The 22,258-nt window shown below is 40.3% G+C and overlaps 1 protein-coding gene across 1 annotated transcript; it reads left to right on the forward strand.

Annotated features, from left to right (window-relative positions):
• Window positions 1–493: 493 nt before the first annotated feature.
• On the forward strand, window positions 494–9,282 carry LOC118014979 (echinoderm microtubule-associated protein-like 3). The gene is made up of 2 exons (XM_035011463.1): window positions 494–519; window positions 8,700–9,282. Exon 2 carries the CDS (start codon window positions 8,743–8,745, stop codon window positions 9,112–9,114), a length of 372 nt encoding a protein of 123 aa, XP_034867354.1. The 5' UTR covers window positions 494–519; window positions 8,700–8,742; the 3' UTR covers window positions 9,115–9,282.
• Window positions 9,283–22,258: the final 12,976 nt, after the last annotated feature.

Raw genomic sequence — 22,258 nt, forward strand, 5'->3', positions numbered from 1 at the left:
CTGATATCTAAGATGGGTTTGGCTACAAGAAAGTGAAGAATTTTAAGGACTCGTAAAGTCTAGTTCTTCCTTCAGCAATGACTCCATAGAGTGAGTGCCCGGGGTTCTCCTGTGCTGGCTGAGGGCTCCTTTAGCTTCTGGAATCAGAAAGGTGTGGAGAGGCTGATCGAACTGTGACTTAAAAGGCCTCGGGTCTCAAAACATCAGGGTTAAGAGTGAAAAGCTATTGAATGAAAGCCTTCTGATTGCATTCCCTTATACCTAGTTTCTCTGGACCCATGGTGGAATTCCTTAATATGCAATATTTGGACATTGCAGTAATAGTCCTAAATCCTTTAAGACTGCCCCTGCCTCTGCCTCTCACTAGTTGGTAAAGTTCCACACAACCTTTGTGCAAGTGCCCAAGGATTACAAAATGAGAGGTTGGCATGTTGGCAAGTGCCTTAGTGTTCCATCATCACCCAAAAGGCAGCCGGAACCAGTCTGGTGAGAAAGAACTCCAGGAAAAACACCTCCCAGGTTCGTGTCACTAATGCTTTCAAAAAATGGAGACCCATAGAATCCAAAGGAGTCCTTAAGAGCCCTTGTGTCTACTAAGAACCGAGCTCCAGTGAGAATGAAGCTTATCCATTTGGACTTCCTAAAACAAACAGCGCTGGTTTTATGCAGTGATTTGATCTGCGGAAGATGAATTCCTGGCAGTGTTATCAGTTCCTCCTGTTGGTAATTCCTGGGGGGGCTAGCTCACCAGGTTTACATACAACGTTCCTACAATGTGGTCTTTTGTTGCTCCTGTCCAGGCTCCAGGGGTTCTCCTGGCCCGCCCCCCGGCAGAGTGGGACAAGAGTCTACTGTGTGGCTGCCTGCCGCTGGTGCCTGCTGGTGCTACACTTTTCTATCTTAATTTTGCTTTTTGGTCTAAGATTGTGTCTTCTAGTCCTCCATCAACTTTTGATACCACACACACAATGCCCAGCTCTTTGCTGGTGAACATGGTATTATTAATAATGTCCTGTGGCTTCTTCTAAAAGAGCCTCGACTGTAATATAAAGTCACTCCTGGGCATGGGGCTGACTGTCATTGGTTTTGGTTACTATAATGGCTTCAAAGGAATCATTGTCACTTTAAAATAAAAGGTGACAAATAACACCTTAAGGTTTCAAGTCCTTAAAGCATAAAGTTGGGAGTGGTGAGGAAGAAATGAATCATCTTTTAGTAGCAGCTCGACATAATCAAGTTTGAAGACAAGAAAGATAGGGTATCTTTTATTAGATCAGATATTAGCAGCAGTGTTCTGGCCTGATGAACATAGCTTCTGTTTGAGATGAGTATGACATACGCTCAAAAAACAGCCCAGAGAGGAGAGAAATGCCAACAATAATAGATGTGACCTTTCAGTGCTTGGCCACTGGCATTGCGCGAAGGTAATCCTAGATCCCCCATTTTTCCATTTGGATGTAGCAGAGACTGACAGGGCAGGTGTCCTGCCTCAGGCAATGATGTGTGATTTGCTTTCAGTCTCCTTCCTATTTGCCTCTTCCAAAGTGAGCTTGAAAATCCAGTTCCTTCACTGGTTCCTCAAAGAGCCTAGAGGCGAGGACCTGGTATATTATTTGTTTCTTGTAAGGCTGTTCTTGTACCAACGAAAAGGTCGATGATAAATGGACACACCTTAGAGGTTTTTATGCTGCTATTCAATTCTGAAGGACTGAAATGCAGCTATGACAGAGGACTTGAACTGCAGTGTCTAGATGAAGCTAAATTGAGCACAACTTAATCCCTTCATCATAATATGAACAAGGAACAAAACAAATGGCGCCATGGCAGGCAGGCACCGCCTCAGGCATCACAAGTCTGCTTGTTGAAATTAGCTGTGAATTTATTTTGTAACTCACAGTTATTCACCCGCCGTCATTGATGTCACCAGCCTGCCTCATTAAACCTCAGGGCTGTCGTCAAAATTATTCAACCCAACTCCATGTATGGATGGGAAAAGTTTGCTGGGAACTCAGTGACCCATGGCTTCTTAGGGGATAAAATTGGGATAAACAGCACTGAATGCGGGAGGGAAGAGCACCACATTCTGCCCTACTATATGTTACCAAGCAGCACTTGTAGAATCCTCCTCCCTCTCTTATTTTAAGCAGAAAAAATGCTTAGAAGCAGTCCAGGGGGAGTGTCATCCTTCCATTCTGCAGTGGTTGTGTGTGAACCTATCTTTTTTGGAAGCTGGATTCTGTGTCTGGTGCCTAGCTTGAGTCAGACATACACCTGTATGCTTGGTTTCAGTTCTGTCTCATCTGGAGCAGCTTTGCTCCCTGGACCTCAGCCCCAGTCCTCCCACCTGGACTCTGACCTTGCCTTTGACTTGGGGTTGATGTTCCACCATGGGCACCGACTGAGACCTGCCTCGGGACTCATGCTCCTGCCCTACCCATCCCTGCTTGCCGGTTCAGCCCCCTTCCAGCCCAAGATCCTCTTCTGTGACTTGATACCAACCATTAGTTGAGTTCAGGTTCAGGTGACCAGAGGCCGAGAGTTTAGGCCGGGGAAGAATACTATCTAGGGAGCTAAGAAACAGGAGAAAGCACAGGTTGCCATGAGGCAGGAACAGAGGCCAGTGTGAGCTCTCCAGTGATTAAAAGTGTGAGGAAAAACATCTTGCCTAAATGAGAAAAAGGTGCAGGTAAGAACATGGGCCATTAATTATGTGCCACACTAATGACTAACATGAGGCTATTCCCTTGTAACTCAGCTAACTTGGGGAGCATTTGTGTTTTGAGTTTCTCCACATTGTGAAAAATCATTTATGAATATTGTTATTTATAACTTTCATTTTAGGGGGTAATATGTTCATGTGGTTCTAAATTCAAAGATATAAAAGAGTAAAACATAAAAAAAAATCCCCTTCCCATTCTCTATCCCAGAGAGAACCAAAGCTATCAATTTTTTTCATACTCTTCTAGAGATATTTATTACGGATATGTGGAAATAATTGCATATGTTTCCTCTTTTTAAAGAATACAAATAGTGTTATACTATATGTACATTTTTGGACCCTTTTCCACTTACCGTGTTGGAATTTGGCCATATCACTATACAAAGAACGTTTTCTTTGGGCTTTACAATATTCTGTTGCATGGACTGTCATTGTTTAGTTAGCCATTCCCTAATTGACAGACATGTAGATTACTTCTAGTTATTGTGAACTGGTTGTTTAATTACCTTATAACTGTATAAAGTCATTCACAAATATAACTTATTACAGATTCCCAGTTGCTTATCTGAAACCCCTGGGGCCACATGTGCTTTGGAATTCACCCTGTAATTTAACACATTACAATTTTTCCAGCAAAATGTATGAATAGTCATAGTAAGTGGAATAAAGAAGGACTATAAATAGCTTCATATCAGTTCAGGTCAAGTTTTGCTCACACATGAGTTCTGGTCAAGTCAGGTCAGGTTTTTTGCAGAAAAATTTTTGGTTCTCAGGAAGTTTTGGATTTTAGGGATGAAGCGAGGCATAGTGGACCTGTATTTCCCTCCCTTATGTTGAGTGTGTCAACACAATGGCAATATGGGTGTAGGAAGACGATCAGGTTGAGACTTGGGGAGCCTGCACTTGGGGACCATTTACTCCTTGTGTGACATTGTAGAAGGTGCTTGTATCTCTGTAAGTCTCTGTTTCCTCATCTGAAAAATGGGGACAAGAAATCCTACCCAGTAGGACTGTAGTGAAGGTTAATGATATTACGTTTCATGTGTCTGGTACCTGGGATGCACACTATGATTGGTGGCTGCTATCATTGTTCACATTGTCTAATATGACAGAGTTAAGTCATTTTTTTCCATGAAAATTTGAAGATAGCAGGAGAAAGAGACAGGAATTTTGTGTAAGAATCCTAGGAGAGTTTTTAAGGAAAAAGGACCAATACCCAAAGCTTTGTCTCTGGGGTTTAAATTTATTAAAAGCTATTAGACTGGACAAGGCAGTGCTGACCTAAGCTCAGAGCCAGGAAAGTTCCAAAGACCCTTTGAAAATGAAACCCCCAGAAAGAACCTGCGCAGTGGACTGGTCCCAAATCCAACCTGGAGAGAGAAGGGCAACAGTAGTCTGGGCCCATCAAGAACTGGACGTAGGAACTTATCCTGCTCCAGGCGTCTTGTAGTCACACTTACAGCCTTTGGGACTTACTATGTTAATTCATTTATTTAGACACTTAACAATTATTGTTGAATGTTGAATAATCATAGTTGTATGAGATTATTCAAAAAATTGACAGACATGGCCATATCTTCGTAGGCATTATAGTTTATTGGGCACTTAAATAAATAAACAACAAGCAAATTACTAAAAATTGTAAATTGTAAACCAGGTGGGGAGTGGTAGGGACAGGAATGGGCTACTGTAGATTAGGCAGACGGAGAAAGCCTACAGAAAGAAGTGCTCTTCAAGCCGAGAGGAGAAGCCACCAGCTATGCATAGAGGAAACCAAGGAGGAGGAGGAGGTATTGAGGGCAGTGGTAGAAGTGTGTGAGCCATTTCTTCTGTCTGGAACACTCCTTGCCTATAACGTCACATGACTAGCTCTTCTCATCTTTCCAGTTTCAGATCCAGTGCCATCCCCTCAGAAGGCCCTCCTGTCCTCCCTAAACTTAACTTTTCTTCTTTTGCTAATCACTTGCAACCCGCCATCCTGATTTATTTCTTCAGAGTTCTACTCACCATAAAAATTTTCTTGTTTAGTTTTTCACTTGCTTATTGTGTGTTTCTTCCCTTTAGAAGGAAAGCTGCATGAAAGCCCTGAGCATTTTTCCAGTATCTGTGGGTGTCTAAATAGTTGTTGAATAAATAAAGGAAGAAACTATGCAAAGATGCTAAGGTAGAAAAAAAATCTCAGTACATTCTAGGAAATAAAATCAGGCCATTGGGTCTTGTCACATGCATGGCCCCCATTGAACTCTGCTTCCTGATGTCCACGCCCGAATGTAGCCCCCTCCCATTATTGACTTTGGGCTTAGCCTTGTGACTTTTTTGTCCAATGGGACATCAACACAACACAAGCACAGGCTTGATAAGTGCTTGTTTAGAACATAGATGGGCCATGAGAAAAGCCCTGCCTGGTCTTGTCTCCTCTAAATGGAAATACCACTTGGAGAGCAAAACCTGGTCATCCCAGAGTCCCAGCTGAACTTAGCTCCCTGCCAATCCTCTAATTAAATACAGCTGCAGGAGTGAGTCCAGGCAAAACCAGTAAACCAACCCTCCTATTCCCTTTACCCATCACTCCCACTCCATAGAACTGTGAGAAATAAAAAATCGTTATTTTAAGTCACAGAGTTTCTGGAAGTCTGCTACATGCAAAAGAGCTGAAGCAGAGCTGAGACATAGTAAGTGGGGGGAAAGTGATTTGAGGTGAGTTTAGAAAAGAAGACGGGAAACCATTACTCAGGGTCTCCCATGTGTAAAGTTAATTTATGTTAAACACAATGGGAAATTGTTAACAGTCTGAAGGAAGAAATTATTTCTGAAGAGATGAGTTAGGAAGTTATCTACTGCTGCTTCGACAAACAGAAAAGGCTCTGCACCAATTGCCAGCCTCAGGCCTTGAAACGGACAACTTGTATTTCTTTTCTCTGGAAACACTAGGAGACCTGTGCCCGCATTTAAAAAGCTGATTGCCTTGCTGGAGAAATGTGGAAAGGCTCGAAGTCACAGAGCCCCCGGGGGGTTTTGACAGGAGGCGACACACAACATCTCTCTATAAGAGTCCAGTCTGCTCTAAGTCCTCCCACCCCATTATCTCTTATTCCTCACAATAACACTATAGAGTCATTAATAACATTCTAATTTTAATAGATGAGAAAAATGAAGTTTAGATGGATTATACAACTTTGTTCACGTTTTCATAGAGGTAGAGGCATTATTTTTACTCAGATCTGCTTAATCCCAAAAGCAGACTATTTTCACTGTAAGAGATTGGATGGGCTCTGGATTGACCATATAGGAGAGTTTTGGTGGCAGAAAAAGAGGAAGCAAAAAGTTGTGAGAGTTAGGGAGATGATAAGAAGAAAGGAAGGGATATTCTAGGAAAGCAACTCTGTCTTCCTACTACCCTTTTCCCAAATTCTACCTAAGTACTGTGACCTTGAGTGACAATTCTATGATCTCTGAAGAGATCATACTTCCTCATTCTAAATTTTTCACACTTAAAATTGCTTCAGATCCCTTTAGAAGGAAAAAGAAAAGGGTGCCTGGGTGGCTCAGTTGGTTAAGCGACTGCCTTCGGCTCAGGTCATGATCCTGGAGTCCCGGATCGAGTCCCACATTGGGCTCCCTGCTCAGCAGGGAGTCTGCTTCTCCCTCTGACCCTCCCCCCTCTCATGCTCTCTCTATCTCATTCTCTCTCTCAAATAAATAAATAAAATCTTAAAAAAAAAAGAAGGAAAAAGAAAAATTATAGAAGTATTTTTGTAGTAGTTAATAGCTAAAAGTTTCTGGAAATAAATATCAACCAGTAGGAGAATAGACAAATACATTGTGGCATTGTCATATGATGGAATTTAAATAGAACTATGTGTATCAACACATAAATCTCAAAAAACATAATTATGTTTTGCATAATTATGCAAAAAAGAGTTAAATTGAAGAATAATGCACATAGTATAATACCAATTATATGAAGTTTAAAGCATGCATAACAATGCAACATATAACTTATGGATCTGTACTATGTAGTAATCACAAAGGATATACTTGAGAAAAATATACATCAATTTCAGGTGATTGTGGTCTTTAGGAAGGAAACCAGGGAGAGGGAATGGGACGTGTAGATTAAAGGCTATTACTGTAGCAGCAAATTCTTATTTTCCTAAATAAAAAAACACACAAAAAGCTAATATGGCAGGTAAAATCAAAGGGACTATCTTCAAGATGGATTTTGTGAGATCCACAGCCCAAAGCAAAGTTGTTTAAGGGCCCAGTTGACAAACTGCAACAATCTGGGGGACATCTAGCCCATCACGTCACAAAACACCACACGGGTAACTTGAACACAGTGAGAACTGAAAGAAGTGAGTGTCCCTTGATACCTTGAAGATATGAAGTTGGGAAAGAACCCCCAATTGTACCCTAGTCAGGGAAGTAGCCTTCCCAGGGGGGTTGCCAGCAGCCAAGGTAGTAGGGTGGCCCCTCTTTCAAATTGCTTTTGAGGTAAGTAAGGCCATAATAGGAAGGCCAGATGAAAGAACAAGAGCAGACGTGTTTCAGAGCATCTAAAACATCTTGAAAGATGCCAAGAATGAACTGGGGTAAGGTTTCAACTGGTGTGGAAGTATGGAGGGTCTAGTCCAGCAAGTCGGAGCAAAGAATCAGTGACTTAATTTGTCCTTATAGGTTGGTGGGTGGAGCCTGGGGAAATTCAAGATACACTTAAAAATAGAAAGACCTGGAATAGCTAACCCATGAACAAAATGAAGTTCAACCAAATGCAAATGATGACATGACATCAGGATCCTTCTTATTTTCATTGGTGGAAAGGGTTTGAAAGGAGAAAGACACTACTTGGAAGGAGAAGTGAAGCAGAAAGGAAAGCTGGAGGAACAGAAGAGCAACTTTTTAAAGGGTTGTTTTCTGTTTCTCTTCATCTGTGCAAAACCGCCATCAAAGCTGCTTGCAGTGGTACTTCAATCTTGTGGACAACTTAGCGGGAGTTGCCACAAAGCTCATTCCGCCAAGGCCTATGATAATGTGGACACAGATAGGATCTCTGAGCCCTGGCCTCTTTTAGATACCCTGGAACATCCAGATTCTTGAAAAAACGAGTTCCAAGATAAACATAGCTGGCTCAAAACCCATTACTGGTACTATATATGGTACACCAATGAGGAGACCAAATTCCTCGGAAGAATGTGGAGAGCGTGTGCTGATGTTACATACAGATTATGTTTCCTGGTTGTAACATTTGGTTAAAAGGAAGAAATTAAAAACAAAACAAGAGATAAAGATACAGAAAGAACAGATTAAGTCCCGTTAAATCTTTGTCAACTAGTATTGGGAGACAAATTCCATAGCCCTTCTTTCATAAATCCTTCCAGAAAGATAAAAAAATATATGGGATTTTGCAATCTTTTTATCTTCTTTAACCCTATAGTAATTCTGAGGCTTGGGCCACTGGAATCTGAACCCATGATTCTCCTGCTAAGCCAAGACTCTCAAGGGAACTGAACTGTTTGGTGATGGCCACTGGCTACTGACCTCTCTAAAGGAAAGATGGTGCAATTTAGAATTTAAGACTTCCACAAATAATGATCAAATAATGAGCTTACAATTAAAGACCATCAATACTCATGAAGACAAGCAGTGGCTACCTCAAAGATATTTTAAAAAGATAATAAAGAGAAAAAGTTCAAGAGATAACATGTGTAAAGCATTCAGCACAATATCTGAAACGCAGTGGGAGCTCACTACTAGAAGCTCCACTTGGATTCCACTTCATCCTTTCTTCTCCTAACCTGTGCCCTCAGCACACGTTCTCCAGCTACTGTCACCCTGAGGTGTGCACTGATCATACAGGTTAACTCTGAACAGCTCTGTGGTCCAGGGTTTATGGCAAATGATACATAGAGGTAACCTAGAAGTTTCTTATTGCTGCTGCAACACGTATCAAAGATTTATTGACTTGTGTGTGTCACTCCAGCTTCATCACTCACCTTGACCGGTCCAAGGATGGGAGTTTCATCATGTCCAGTTCTGGGGACTATGCGATACTTTACGTAGTTGGAGGCTGCAAGCTGCCGAGGAATCGCTATGACAGCCTAGACCGGGAGTGGGCCACCTCTACCTGCGCGCTGGGCTTCCATGTGTGTGGCGTGTGGCCAGACGGCTCAGGTGGCACCGACGTCAACTCCCTGTGCCACTGCCACAACGAGCGCGTGCCGGCCGTGGCCAACGACCTCTGCAAAGTGCACCTGTTCCAGGACCCGTGCGCGCGCGCTAAGGCGCCGAGCCTCGTGTACGGCGGCCCCGGCAGCCACGTGACCAGTATCCGGTTCACGCACAACGACTCGCCCCCCGTCTCGCTGGGCGGCACGGACGCCAGCGTCTACCAGTGACGGGTGCTGGGTGCTGGGGGGGGGGGGCCGGCGCCTGCCGCGCCCCCTCGAGCCCCCTCCCTCTCCCCCCGCCTCCTCTCTCGACGTCTGACCGCTGCGGGAGGGGGCCCGCCGGCCCTGCGGCGCCGCTCCGCCCCGCCCGAAACCGCCAGGCCCAGGGGCCGACCCTTCCCGGACTTGGAGACGTTCCCGATGGCTCGTTTCCCTGCAGGGGGCGAGTGGCACCTCCGCACACATTGTAGAGACCCGCTGGCTGAGCCAGGCAGCCCCAGCCTGGGCCCTGACTCCCGCCGCCTGCTGAGGGGCAGTAAGACAAAAGCAAAGTTGCAAAAATAAATAAATAAATAAATAAATAAATAAATAAATTAATTAATTAATTAAAATAATTGGCTTAAATCAAAGCAATGGATGGAATTTTATTCTCTTAACAGTTCTGATGGTCAGAAGACTGAAATGAGTCTTGGGGCTAAAATCAAGGTGTTGGCAGGGCTGTAATCCTTCTGGGGGCTCTGTGGCCATCTGGTTCCTTGCCTTTTCTAGCTTCTAGAAACTGCCTGCATGTCTTGTCTTGTGACCCCTTCTCCATCTTTAAAGCCAGCAGCTTAGCACCTTCTCTCTCTCTGCTCTTCCCCCTTACATGGAATCTTGTGATTATATCAGGCCAACCTGGATAATCCAAAATAATCTTCCCATCTCAGGATCCTTAATTTATTATCACTTCTGCAAACTCTCTTTTGCCTTGTAAGATCACAAATTCATGGGTTCTGAGAATTAGGGCATAAGCATCTTTGGAGGCCATTATTCAGCCCACAATAGGTAGGGGGCAGAGAGCACTTTTCAAAGAGTCATTAAGTAGTGGTGGAGATTGGTGGTGGTAGCTGGGGTACTGAGGAGGAAACTGGCTAAATGGGAATGAATTTCAGCCGTGGGCATAACTGAATTGACACATTCAGGAAAAAAGTTTCCGAGAAATTAGCTTTCTATTGAGCTGAAAAAGATCTAGGGATGTTGCTTTTTAAAATGCAGGTATAAGTGTGTGTGTGTGTATGTGTGTGTGTGTGTGTGTGGTAGGGGCAGCAAGGGAAGTAGAGGTGGTTGAAATAATATGATAAACTAATAGTTTTATTACTACTGTAAGGTGTATTGCTCTTTGAATATTTTTCAATTGACTATGGTTGATGTAACTGAAAGGAGTGGATTTTTCTACACTGTTATTTTATCTGGTGATCTTACTGAATTTTCTAAGTTCTGACTGGTCACCCACTGATTCTACTGGATTTTCTAGGCAGATAACATGTCGTATATTATTTTGAAGAAAATGTCAATGCTGATGTCAATAATAGACACACGAGACAGTGATTAAGAAGAGTTAAGAATGTGTGCTTTGGCAAAATGATTACCAATAAAATCATTCATGTGCACAGTTCACCTTTAATTCCCTGGTAGCACAATAGCATGAAGGTGAGTCAGACTGATTTTGATGTGAGTTTTATTTTATAAGAGCTATTAAGTCTATATAGATTTGCTAAGTCGTCATGGTTGGTACTTTGTTGCATGTCTATTCACTCACAATTAGGAAAAAAGTAAAGGGAACATTTTTCTTTCTCAACGCTTTTGCTGCAAGTAGTCCCTTGTTGCCTTTACAACTAATGAGAAAAACTCCAGTTTCTTAATTCAAAAACTAACCTTTGCCCATATTTTTCCAGCCCCTGGTAGAGTGCTATGCACAAATGCACAGCACAATAAATATTTCTGTTCATGCAGATAATAGATGCTGTCAAGTATTCTATCAGCTAGTCATTTAAGAAATGCAGATTTACTTTCAAGTCACATCTGTGAAAATGTTACTGTTTTAACTAAAAACTCATCTCTTCAGTCTCTCTGCTAAAGTACCGGCACTGAGTGACTTGCTGGTACTCTGAGCTCTTCCTGCCTTTCATGAACTCAGGATTGTTCTCCTCCTGCCTCCAATATGGCAGTCAATATTGCCGCCATCGCCGAGGGGCAGGGTCTAAGCCCCCTAGTGTCTGTCCACTAAACGATAAGATTCTACGAATCTTCCACTACCTTTAGCAGATACTCAATCATCCTCAATAAATATTTGTTAAGTGTTGGCATGGATAAACAAATGAGTTGAGTTTATTAATTTATTTCCATGGGACATTTATGATACTGTGAACAAGGAATTCGAGCCCACTGAATAAGCCCCACCTGGAACTAGAATAACAGAATTTTCAATCAAGGAAGCCTGCTCTAATACGCACTGAGCTATGAGACATCTCCTCTCTGGAAAATGTGCCAGAATCTAAGTACACCATTTTCGGGAAGAGATATCATCTCTCTACCTAAGACTTGGTCTAATCTTAGCACCGGAAACTTGAAACCTTCTAACTGGAGAATAAATAAGTTCAATTTTTAATAGACCATAAACTGCGACAGAGAGTATCAAATTAGCCCAAGCCTTAGCCACCCCTGCTAGAGAAGGCTGGGAAGGGGGCGGGTGCTCAGTTCCTGCTCATGGTACTGGCAGTGACAGCTGCTGCTGAGCTTTGAAGGCGGCCCTCTGCCCTCCTCCGTGGCCAAGAGATGCGTGAGAAAAGCTCCAACAGCTAAGCGATCCAAGTAAGATGGGGGGCGGGAGGGCAGATGAGGCAGGGGCTTAGGAGGAAGACTGGTCTTGGAAATGCAACTGAGCTGTGTGGAGCAGGATGATTAGACCATCATCAGTCTATAAAATGGTGGGGCTCTCTGAATTGAGTTATCATATCTGCTTGAGAGGCTAAAAGACATCAGTAATGAGAAAGGCTAACTTCTATTATCTGGGGAGTACACTTGCTGGTGCCTCATTTCAGAGCAACACGAAAACATTACAGGCACATAAATCTAGAATCAGATACCTTTAGCTCTACCATAATGGATGATGAAAGGTGAGATTAAGTGATTCTGAAACTTTGCCTGACCTGATAAACCTCCATGACTTAAGAAATTGAACCCTGCTTGGCTGGACACAGCCGCCCTCATATTATTATGTAAAAGGAATTTCTCACATTGCAGCCTGGGGGAGCCAAATATGGTCTTCATGCCACAGTGTTCTGCACCCATCCACACACAGAACTTTTACTTTAAGATTCACAGTTGGAAGAATTGGTACATCACTTAGTAGAGTTGCAGGTGTTTTATTCTAAATAAATGTATAAGGGTTGATCCACTTTTCATATTTAAAAAAATTTCTCCCCTTTATCTTCAATATAGCCCGGACTTGTTAATTTATTTTTGAGTTCATGGAGAACAACTGTGACTATAATCTCTGAGCACACAGATGAAGAAAACACAGATATTGGGAAAGATGACAATCTGATTGCACATCCATGACTCTTCTCCAGTTAAGCGCAGTAGATCTCCCTTGGTCTTTGGAGAGAATTTGTCTCTGCCAGCTTCCATTGTGCAGCCTGTCAAATGCATCAGGCCCAGGGAAGGACTGCAACTCTGAGCAACACTTGTTAATCCACACAGCAGAGGAGGGGAGAAGCCCACCATCCCTTTGATCCCCTGGAACATATAGAGGTCACCTTTTCTCCTTTGCCTCCAAAAGGGGACTTTTTAGACCCTTTGCTCACCAATGGCCCCTAGTGTGTGAAAAGATGTTCTATGTGATCATTGTGTGGGAAAATGAAAGTCAAAACAATGGCAGATCCCTGTGATAGGGGGCAAAATTTAAAACATAGATATTATTTTTTAAATACTAAAAATGAGTGCTACAGTCATTGGTTTATAGTATTTATTTACATGATAAATGGACATGGAATTGGGCCCCCACATCTCATCTTTAGAACTCCAGGCTACTGAAAAATTAACAAGACTAATTTGAAATATACATACAGGGATGTTAATCGAATCAGGGTTTGTAAAGGCAGGCATTTTGAAATAACCTTAAGGCAGATGGATGAAATAATGACACTGGGCAATTGTGTTTGTATTATTTTAGGTGTTAAAAAATGAATGGCAGATCCGCAGCATAATATGATCCTGATTTTGTATTTAATTTTTTTTGCATATACACATGCATTCAGTGAAGAGTGAGAGGAAAGATAAATCCCAGTCTCATATCATTTGTTGTCTTGAAAGGGATATGATTGAAGGGGGGGAGAGATGAGAGAGAGAATGAACTTTTACTTGATTTACATGTGTATTGTGTATATGAACATATATTATTTTTGTAATAAAATTATTTAATAATTTTTTTACTAAAAACATCATATTTAAAAATTCACAAAAGGAACAAGAACCATTTCTGCAGTTTTCATGCGTCCACAGACACATCATGTGAATTCAGCCAATGTGCTTCCTTCTGAATATTATTTTATCACCTTAAAAAATGGGAAATCTTCTCACCAGATGAACACATGGAAAAGTTATTTTATTTCATGTGATCGACATGACAATTATACTCTTACGTGAGAAAAAAGGTCTTTGTTTGAAAAAAACCAAGGTGAAAAAATCCCACCAAACTCCATGGCATAAGAAGAGAAAACAGAGCACCTGGGTGGCTCAGATGGTTAAGCGTCTGCCTTTAGCTCAGGTCATGATCCCAGGGTCCTGGGATCGAATCCCGCATCGGGCTCCCTGCTCAGAGGGAGCCTGCTTCTCCCTCTCTCTCTCTCTGTCTCTTATGAATGAATAAATAAATAAAATCTTTTTTAAAAAAAAAAAGAAGAGAAAACATACATATTTAGTAATTAGAAAAAGAAAAAAAAAAGGAGTCATAGTTCTGCAACACATAAAATCTTTGTTCCACGCTTCCTTTATGCCATTGGTTCTCAAAGGTTAGCATGCATCAGAATCACCTGGAGGATTTATTAGGCCACAGATTGCCTGGCCTCACCTTCAGAGTTTCTGATTCAATAGGTCTGGGGTGGAAGCTGAGAATTTGTATTTCTAATGAGTCCGCAAGTGATGTTGATGCTGCTCTTCTGAGAATTACACTTGGAGAACCGCTGCTTTAAAAATATACCTTTTATGCCCTTTGTCAAAAATGGCTGAGATTTCCAGAAGCAAAAATAGAAATAAAGGCAAGAGACACACAAGTGCTATCTGATACTGAGTGCAAAATAGGTATTACCCACAGTTTAAGAGAAAGCAAGACTACTGCTAAGCTCTCGGTTACACTGCATATGTTGTGATACTACAAACGCACCAAACAAATCCGAAGAATGTAGGCATAATAGATAATTACTTATATGTCATCAATTTTCATTTATTTTCTCTTCGTTGCTTATAAGAGAATATGAACTGTATAGTTTCTAGCTAGTCACATTAGAAAATAAAAACAGAGGGGCGCCTGGGTGGCTCAGCCGGTTAAATGACTGCCTTCAGCTCAGGTCATGATCCTGGAGTCCCAGGATCGAGTCCTGCATCGGGCTCCCGATGGGGGAGCCTGCTTCTCCCTCTGACCCTCCCCCCTCATGCTGTCTCTCACTCTCTCTCAAATAAATAAATAAAATCTAAAAAAAAAAAAAAAGAAAAGAAAAACAGAATATTGGAAGAAAAGAAAAGGCAGAATATTTGTAAATTGCACTTGTAATTAAAAAAACTTCTGTCTTTCATTGTGGTACTTAATTGTTCTAAGCATATGGAAGTATATTTTCCCATTTTCTTTGTATAAAGCAAACTATAAATGCCTTTTTGATTATTGCATTTCGTTGTGCCTGAGACAGCTGACATGCACAGTGTGCTCTCTTGGGTTTCTATATAATTTTTTCAAGACTAACCCTTTGTCTTTCTGAAAATTAAACTGTTTTGAAAGAAAGAAAAACATGTTAAATATAATTTTGTAATCTTTGGGGCTGCAGCACCCCATCTCTAAGGTGTTGCGAGAGCTATGCATCCAAGCCCAGAGGTTCCAGACTTGTCACCATCATGTCCATCTTACAACCTTCCCAACAAGGTCCTGCCTCCCAGAAACGAAATCAGACTTTCTCCTTGGACCAATACCAAGTCTCTGGACAGAACTTCAACGGGAGGGTTTGGGGTCATGGGTTTTTTCCAAGGAGGCTCAGAAAATGCTTCCCTTGCAAGTTGGAATCTGAAGTGTGCAGCTCATTGGCAGACCAGGATACCTACGAACATTTTCAAGCAAGTAGCCACTTCCCTTTTCCTTTCAGAGCCTTGTACTCTGATCTCGGGCCCTTCTCCCCGAGTTTCAGCCCTGCTGCAATTAAATTGTACATAAAAATTGCATGGCCATCTTAGATATTCCTTTAAAATAACTTACTTTCTGAAAGCTCTTACTCATTTTAGGGAAAGCAGAGGTCAAGATTGCAGTTTGTTAACAGATCTGTGAAATACACATTTTATCTTTCATGGTATTCTCTCTTTTTCAGGTTTGCAGATTCCTAATGCTACCACTTGGCTACCCTACTTTGGAGATGCCCCCAGACTGCCTATAATACATCTCTTCCAACTTCCAACCCATGTCCAAATTTTTCTAACCTTGGTTAGCTAACCATCTTTAAACAAATTCACAAATTCTGTATTAATGGCAGAAAATAATTTAATAACCATAATTAACTTCTTCTGGTCACATTTGTGTTTTACATGATGATTTTAAAGTGAAGAAATACATTTAAACAACAGGATGTCATGAAATAGTACAGGATAGCAAAGGAGAGATTTTTGGCCCGAGCAGCTTCCCAGGATCCCTACTCCAACTTGACATGCTGTAAGAGTTGTACTTAATAAGAAACAAATGAACAATGTTCTTTTTAAAAAGTATACTCTTAGTCTCTACCTGAAGGGGAGATGAATGGGCACCCTGAACTACAATAGATTGAACTTTTTTAAAAAATAGATTTTATTTATAGAGAGCATGAGCAGTGCAGAGGGGCAGAGGGAGAGGGAGAAGGAATCCCTGCTGGGCAGGGAACCCGACACAGGGCTCCGTCCCAGGGCCGCAAGATCATGACTTGAGCTGAAGGCAGATGCTTAACTGACTGAGCCACCCAGGCACCTCATGTGATGGATTGATCTTGATGTCTTCCATTCATCCCCAACTCCTGTAACTCATGTTAGTATATTCCTTACTGATTGCAAATTATGTTTGCTTATGATTAAGAAACTGTTATAGTCTTAGACCTGTATGTAGAGGTCAAGATAACAATTCTATAAGTAGCTTTATATGACGAACTAAGTTAAGATCTCTGGGCTTTGGCTCCATAGAGGTTGAGGTATGCATTTCCTGTGTGGTGAGAAATCACATGCACTGACCCTTTTGGAATTAGGCTGAGAACTGAAAGGCAAGGGAGTTGAACCAGGTGCCTCTGATGCACCTTCCTTAGGGCTAGATGGTATGTAGAAGGGGTGAAGACTATTCTACAGAATGAGGGATGGTTGTATGTAAAACCTGTCACTTATAAGCCCATCAGGACTTGTGTTTCTTGTGTTTCATGTTCATTTATATTTTCCTCCTTCACTTTGAAAATCCTTGCCTATCTCAGTTCTGCAGGGGAATAAGTTGGAAGTAAGCTTTGTTCAGACTTCATTCAGATTTCTGGGGAAAAGAATCACAGTGAGAGTGTTACCATAGGAAGAGTGAAAATCAGAGGAACCAAGTCAAAGTCCTCCAGGCTTAGAAATTTCCCTTCCAGGACAAAAACCTCAGAAGTTCTTTAAAATCTAAAAAAAAAAAAAAAAAAAAAAAAAAAAATTGAAGTTTTTTTTTTCTGTTTTATTTTAATTTTTAAAATAAGGCTGATGGGATCCTTGTGGTCACTTTGGCTGATTTTAGTGTAGTTAGAGAGTGAAACATCCTAGCTTATTTCTATAAGCATGGAACTCAGAAACCATCTCTCAGTCTGTTTATTTGGTTTGGCTTGTTTATAAAAGTAGAGATGCTTATTACTTATACAGACTAAATAGAAAGTAACTTCAACTCTCTAAAAATGTTAAGTACTGTCTCTATAGTATGTACAGATACACTGTTTTTTATTTAAGTCTTATTTTTTCTTCCTTTTTTAGTCAATATTTATTTTTTGCCTTTTTCCATGAATTATTTTATCAGTCCTGTATTAAAGATGCACAATTTCAAAGATCAATGGAACAGAATAGAAAACCTGGAAATGGACCCACAACTCTATGGTCAACTAATTTTCAACAAAGCAGGAAAGAATATCCAACGGAAAAAAGAAAGTCTCTTCAACAAATGATGTTGGGAAAATTGGACAGCCATTTGTAGAAGAATGAAACTGGACCACTTTCTTACTTTGAATAAGTTCAAAGATGAAAGACCTAAATGTGAGACAGGAAACCATCAAACTCCTAGAGGAGAACACAGGCAGTAACCTCTTCGACCTCAACTATAGCAACTCCTTACTAGACATGTCACCGGAGGCGAGGGGAACAAAAGCAAGAATGAACCATTAGGACTTCATCAAGATAAAATGCTTCTGCACAGCAAAGGTGACAATCAGCAAAACTAAAAGGCAGCCTAAGGAATGGGAGAAGATATTTGCAAATGACATATCTGATGATGAAGGGTTACTATCCAAAATCTATAAAGAACTTATCAAACTCAACACCCGAAAAACAAATGATCCAGTTAAGAAATGGGCACAAGGCATGAATAGACATTTTTTCCAAAGAAAACATCCAGATGGCTAACAGACACATGAAAAGATGCTCAACATCATTCATCATCAGGGAAATATGAATCAGAACTACAATATCACCTCACACCAGTCAGAATAGCTAAAATTAACAACACAAGAAACAACAGGTGTTGGTGAGGATGCAGAAAAAGGGGAACCCTCTTGCACTGTTGGTGGGAATGCAAACTGGTACAGTCACTCTGGAAAACAGTATGGAGCTTCCTCAAAAAGTTTCAAATAGAACTACCCTACAGTACAACAATTACACTACTAGGTATTTACCCAAAGGATACAAAACTACTGATTCAAAGGGGTACATGCACCCTGATGTTTATAACATTATTAATGATAGTCAAAATATGGAAAGAGCCCAAATGTCCATTGACTGAAGAGTGAATAAAGAATGTATGGTGTATATATATATATATATATATATATATATATATATATATATATATGTATATATAAATATAGTACACACACACACTGGAATACTACTCAGCCATCAAAAAGAATGAAATCTTGCCATTTGCAATGATGTGGATGGAGCTAGAGTGTATTTTGCTAAGTGAAGTAAGTCAGTGGGGGAAAGACAAATACCACATTATTTCACTCATATGTGGAATTTGAGAAACAAAATAGATGAACATATGTGAAGGGGGAAAAAACAAAGGGGGAAACCTACCATAAGAGACTCTTAATGATAGAGAACAAGCTGAAGGTTGATGGAGGGAGGTGAGTGGGGGATGGGCTAGATGGGTGTTGGGTATTAAGGAGGGCACTTGCTATGATGAACACTGGGTGTTGTATGTAAGTGATGAATCACTGAATTCTACCTTTGAAACCAATATTGCACTGTATGTTAACTAACTAGAATTTAAATAAAAAATGGAAAAGAAAAAAATAAAGATGAACGATTTCAAATTTTATCTTATCAGATCAAAACACAAAAATAGGTTAAGGCTTGAATGATATATACAAATAAAAGCCTTTTTTATTTAAACGGATCTTAGAGGTGTTAAATTTATGTTTTCCTACTATTTTGGATACTTTTTGGAATTTTTAATTTGAGGCCATAATTCTATCATGTTTGGTTTTCTGCATCTAACATATAAGATCTCAGGTGAGTGTGATTCCTGCATGCCTCTTTGTATGGCTCCCAGCTATTATGACCTAACTACCATCTTAAAGATTGATCTACAGGCTATGGATCAAACTTGTGTGTAGGTAGAGGGAGTTGAAACGAGCTTTAAATTATCCTGCCAGTTTAAATGACACTTAGCTAATTCTATGGTTTAGTCCTGGTAATTGGGGTTCTATCTTGCCTAAGACCTGAACCTATGTCACAATTTGTATAAAGATCTTGCTTTCTCTCCCTAAACTTAAGGCTCTGGCTTGATAATGGGTCCAGTGCTCCAGGGCGTCTAGATCTGTCATTCTTAATCCTTTTTCGGTCATACACTCCTTTAAGATTGTAGTAGAAGTTGGATCTTTGCCCCCTGAAAATACGTGTATTTGCAGATACACAGACACAGACACAGACAGACACACAGACACACACCAATTTCAGATACCATTTTAGGCTTTTTATTAACCTAAGGCCCACCTAGGAATGGGGCATTTGAATACTGCAGGCTTTAAGGTCACATGTAGTATACCCAAGCAGAGATCAGCCCAGCTGAGGCAGGATCTTAAAACACATACCATTAATTCCATCTTGCACTTTGAACACCAAAATCTTGTCAGCAATAGTCAGGTAGAGTCCACCCAGTACAAATATTTGTCTAGAGCAATACCCAAAAAGAGCCCTTGATTTACAACTTTATGAGAAAAATAAAATCATTTACTGAGCATGAGTGAGCATTAAAGGAGAACAATAAAGACTGTACTATATTGATAAGAACTTAATTGCACTCAGTGAGTAACAGAGCAACAAAGTTCTGATATGTGCATTCCATTCTTCTAGACTAAGGAATTTTGAATGTCTATATTCACAGTGGCTGAAAGAACTGTATCCTGTGGTCTACAGATTATTTTAAGCTCAACCATCAAATATCTATTAAACACTGACTGTGTGCCAGGCCCCAAGCTAGGTTTTGTTGATAAAAATGTGAGTGAGGAGCTCAAAATATAGTAAGGAAGAAATATATGTAAATAAATAATAATAAAGTTACTTCTACTTTCTAGGTGTAGACACCATGTTTAAGGCTTTCACATATATTATTTCACCAAATTTTCAAAATAATTCTAGAGACAAGCTTATTATTACTCTATTTTACAAATGAGGAAACAAAAAGCATAGAGAAATTGAGTAAATTGATCATATAAGATGGTGGAGCTGAAGTTCAGACCTGAGTCCAGGGAAGACCCTGGTTTGGGGGGTTCTTATTTGAAAAAAAAAAAGAATACACTTTGCCACCCATTAGATGGGTATTATTTTTTTTAAAGATTTATTTATTTGAGAGAGAGAGAGCATGAGCAGGGAGAGGGGCTAAGGAAGAGGAAGAGCAGCAGACTCCCCACTGAGTGGGTGGCCTGACTTAGGGCTTGATCTCAAGACTCTGAGATCATTACCTGAACCAAAACCAAAAGTAAGATTCTTAATTGACTGAGCCGCCCAAGCATCCCTAGATGGGTATTATTAAAAGCAAAGCAAAGCAAAACAAAACAAAATACACACCGCCCCAAAACAGAAAATAACAAGTGTCGACAATGATGTGGGAATATTAGAACCCCCTTGTACATTGTTTGTGGGAATATAAAATGGTGCAGCCACTGTGGAAAATGGTATGGTAATTCCTAAAAATTACACATAGAACTACCATATGATCCAGCAATTGAATTTCTGGGCATATACCTTAAATAGTTGAAAGTAGGGACTTGAAAAGATATTTGTACACCCATGTTCCTAGTAGCATTATTCACAATAGCCAAAAGGTGGAAACAATGCACATGTCCTTTGACAGATTAATGGATAAACAAAATGTGGCATGTACATACAATGAATTATTATTTAGCCTTCAAACGGAATGATACATGCTACAACATGGGTGAACCTTGAAGACTCTGGTAAGTGAAAAAAGCCAGACTCAAAAAGCTAATACAAATATGATTCCACTTATACGAGGCACCTTAGAAACGTTAAATTCACAGAGGTGCGTAGAAGTAGAAGAGTGGTGACCAGGGGCTGGGGAAATTATTTGGAAATCTGTAAGTACTCTGAAAGACTGATGTTATTGTCACGTTTATTCACTCAATTATTTTATTAAGCACTTACTATGTACCTGAGTGCTTATATGTGCAATTAAGGTTCAGATGGTTTGTGTTTGCCTAAAATCAAAGATAACATAAGAGTTGAATGAGTTGGAGTCAGGATTCAGGCCAAGACCTTTGATTTCACAAATACCATGCTCTTTCCCTCTTACCTCCATCCATAAATGGTAGAGAAGGAATTCTTGAATTAGGCAGAGTTGGACTTGATGACCTACAAGCTTTGGGATTGTGTCCTGTGAATAACATCACTGACATGCTTTGACTCTAAACAATGCTTTAATGCCTTCTGACTCTCTTGGATGCTCCATCCATGACACCTGTCTGCAAACACTTTAAAGATGGAACAGTTGTTCTAAAAATTTCTGAAATAACTGAGCAGTGAGTATCAACTTTAAACATGCACAAAGAATGTTTTAATATTCTGTTCTTATGTAAATGCCAGGACCAGCCTAGCTGAAGGTCACTTGAGAGGACACATAGCTGGGCTGAGAGAATCTGACCTGGACAATATTTGAGAGCCATAGAGAACCTGCACTACTATAATGGGAATGCATTGGCCTGGAATTGAGGCAGACACTCAAAGAAAAAAGATCCAAGGTCAAGACACTAGGAGTCAGCAGAGGATGAACTCCAAATTTACTTTAACAGATCTACAGATTGACATTTTTTTTGTGTGTGTGACAAACTAGATTACTGATCAGCTTATCACCAAAAATGAAAAAGAGGACACTCTCCCATTGATTTTACCCATATTTTTTCTTTAGTCATTTTCATTTTTATTTTTTGAAGGGGAAATGTGTGCTCACTAAAACCCATCTTTATATGACTTTATTTAAATTTTAGAGAACAAATTTAAATATATGCTTAAAAAAGAAACCTCTCTAAACTTTTTTATCAGAGGATAACAGGCATAGGTAACAAACACGAAAACTTTATTATAAATAACTAGAGTGCGATCATGTTAATTTCAAGATCTTTTCTTTTTAAAAATCATATGCAGATTTTTTCCCCCATTACCTCATTCCTCATGGAGCTTTTAATAACTGGCCAACAGGTTTATAGGAGAGACACAGAATCTAAATAATTTGTAAATTCTGTGTTCAGCTTTTACTTTAGTTTAGAATTGGTTATGAACGGTTTAGAGGTGATTTATTCTACATTTTTTATAATATCTTAAGTATGCATTACTATGGAAAAACATTAAACTCTTCAGTGTTCAGAAAAGCTTC

This window comes from Mirounga leonina, unplaced genomic scaffold (assembly GCF_011800145.1).
Source record: "Mirounga leonina isolate KUSES-001 unplaced genomic scaffold, KU_Mleo_1.0 Mir_165, whole genome shotgun sequence".
Classification (NCBI taxonomy): Eukaryota; Metazoa; Chordata; class Mammalia; order Carnivora; family Phocidae; genus Mirounga; species Mirounga leonina.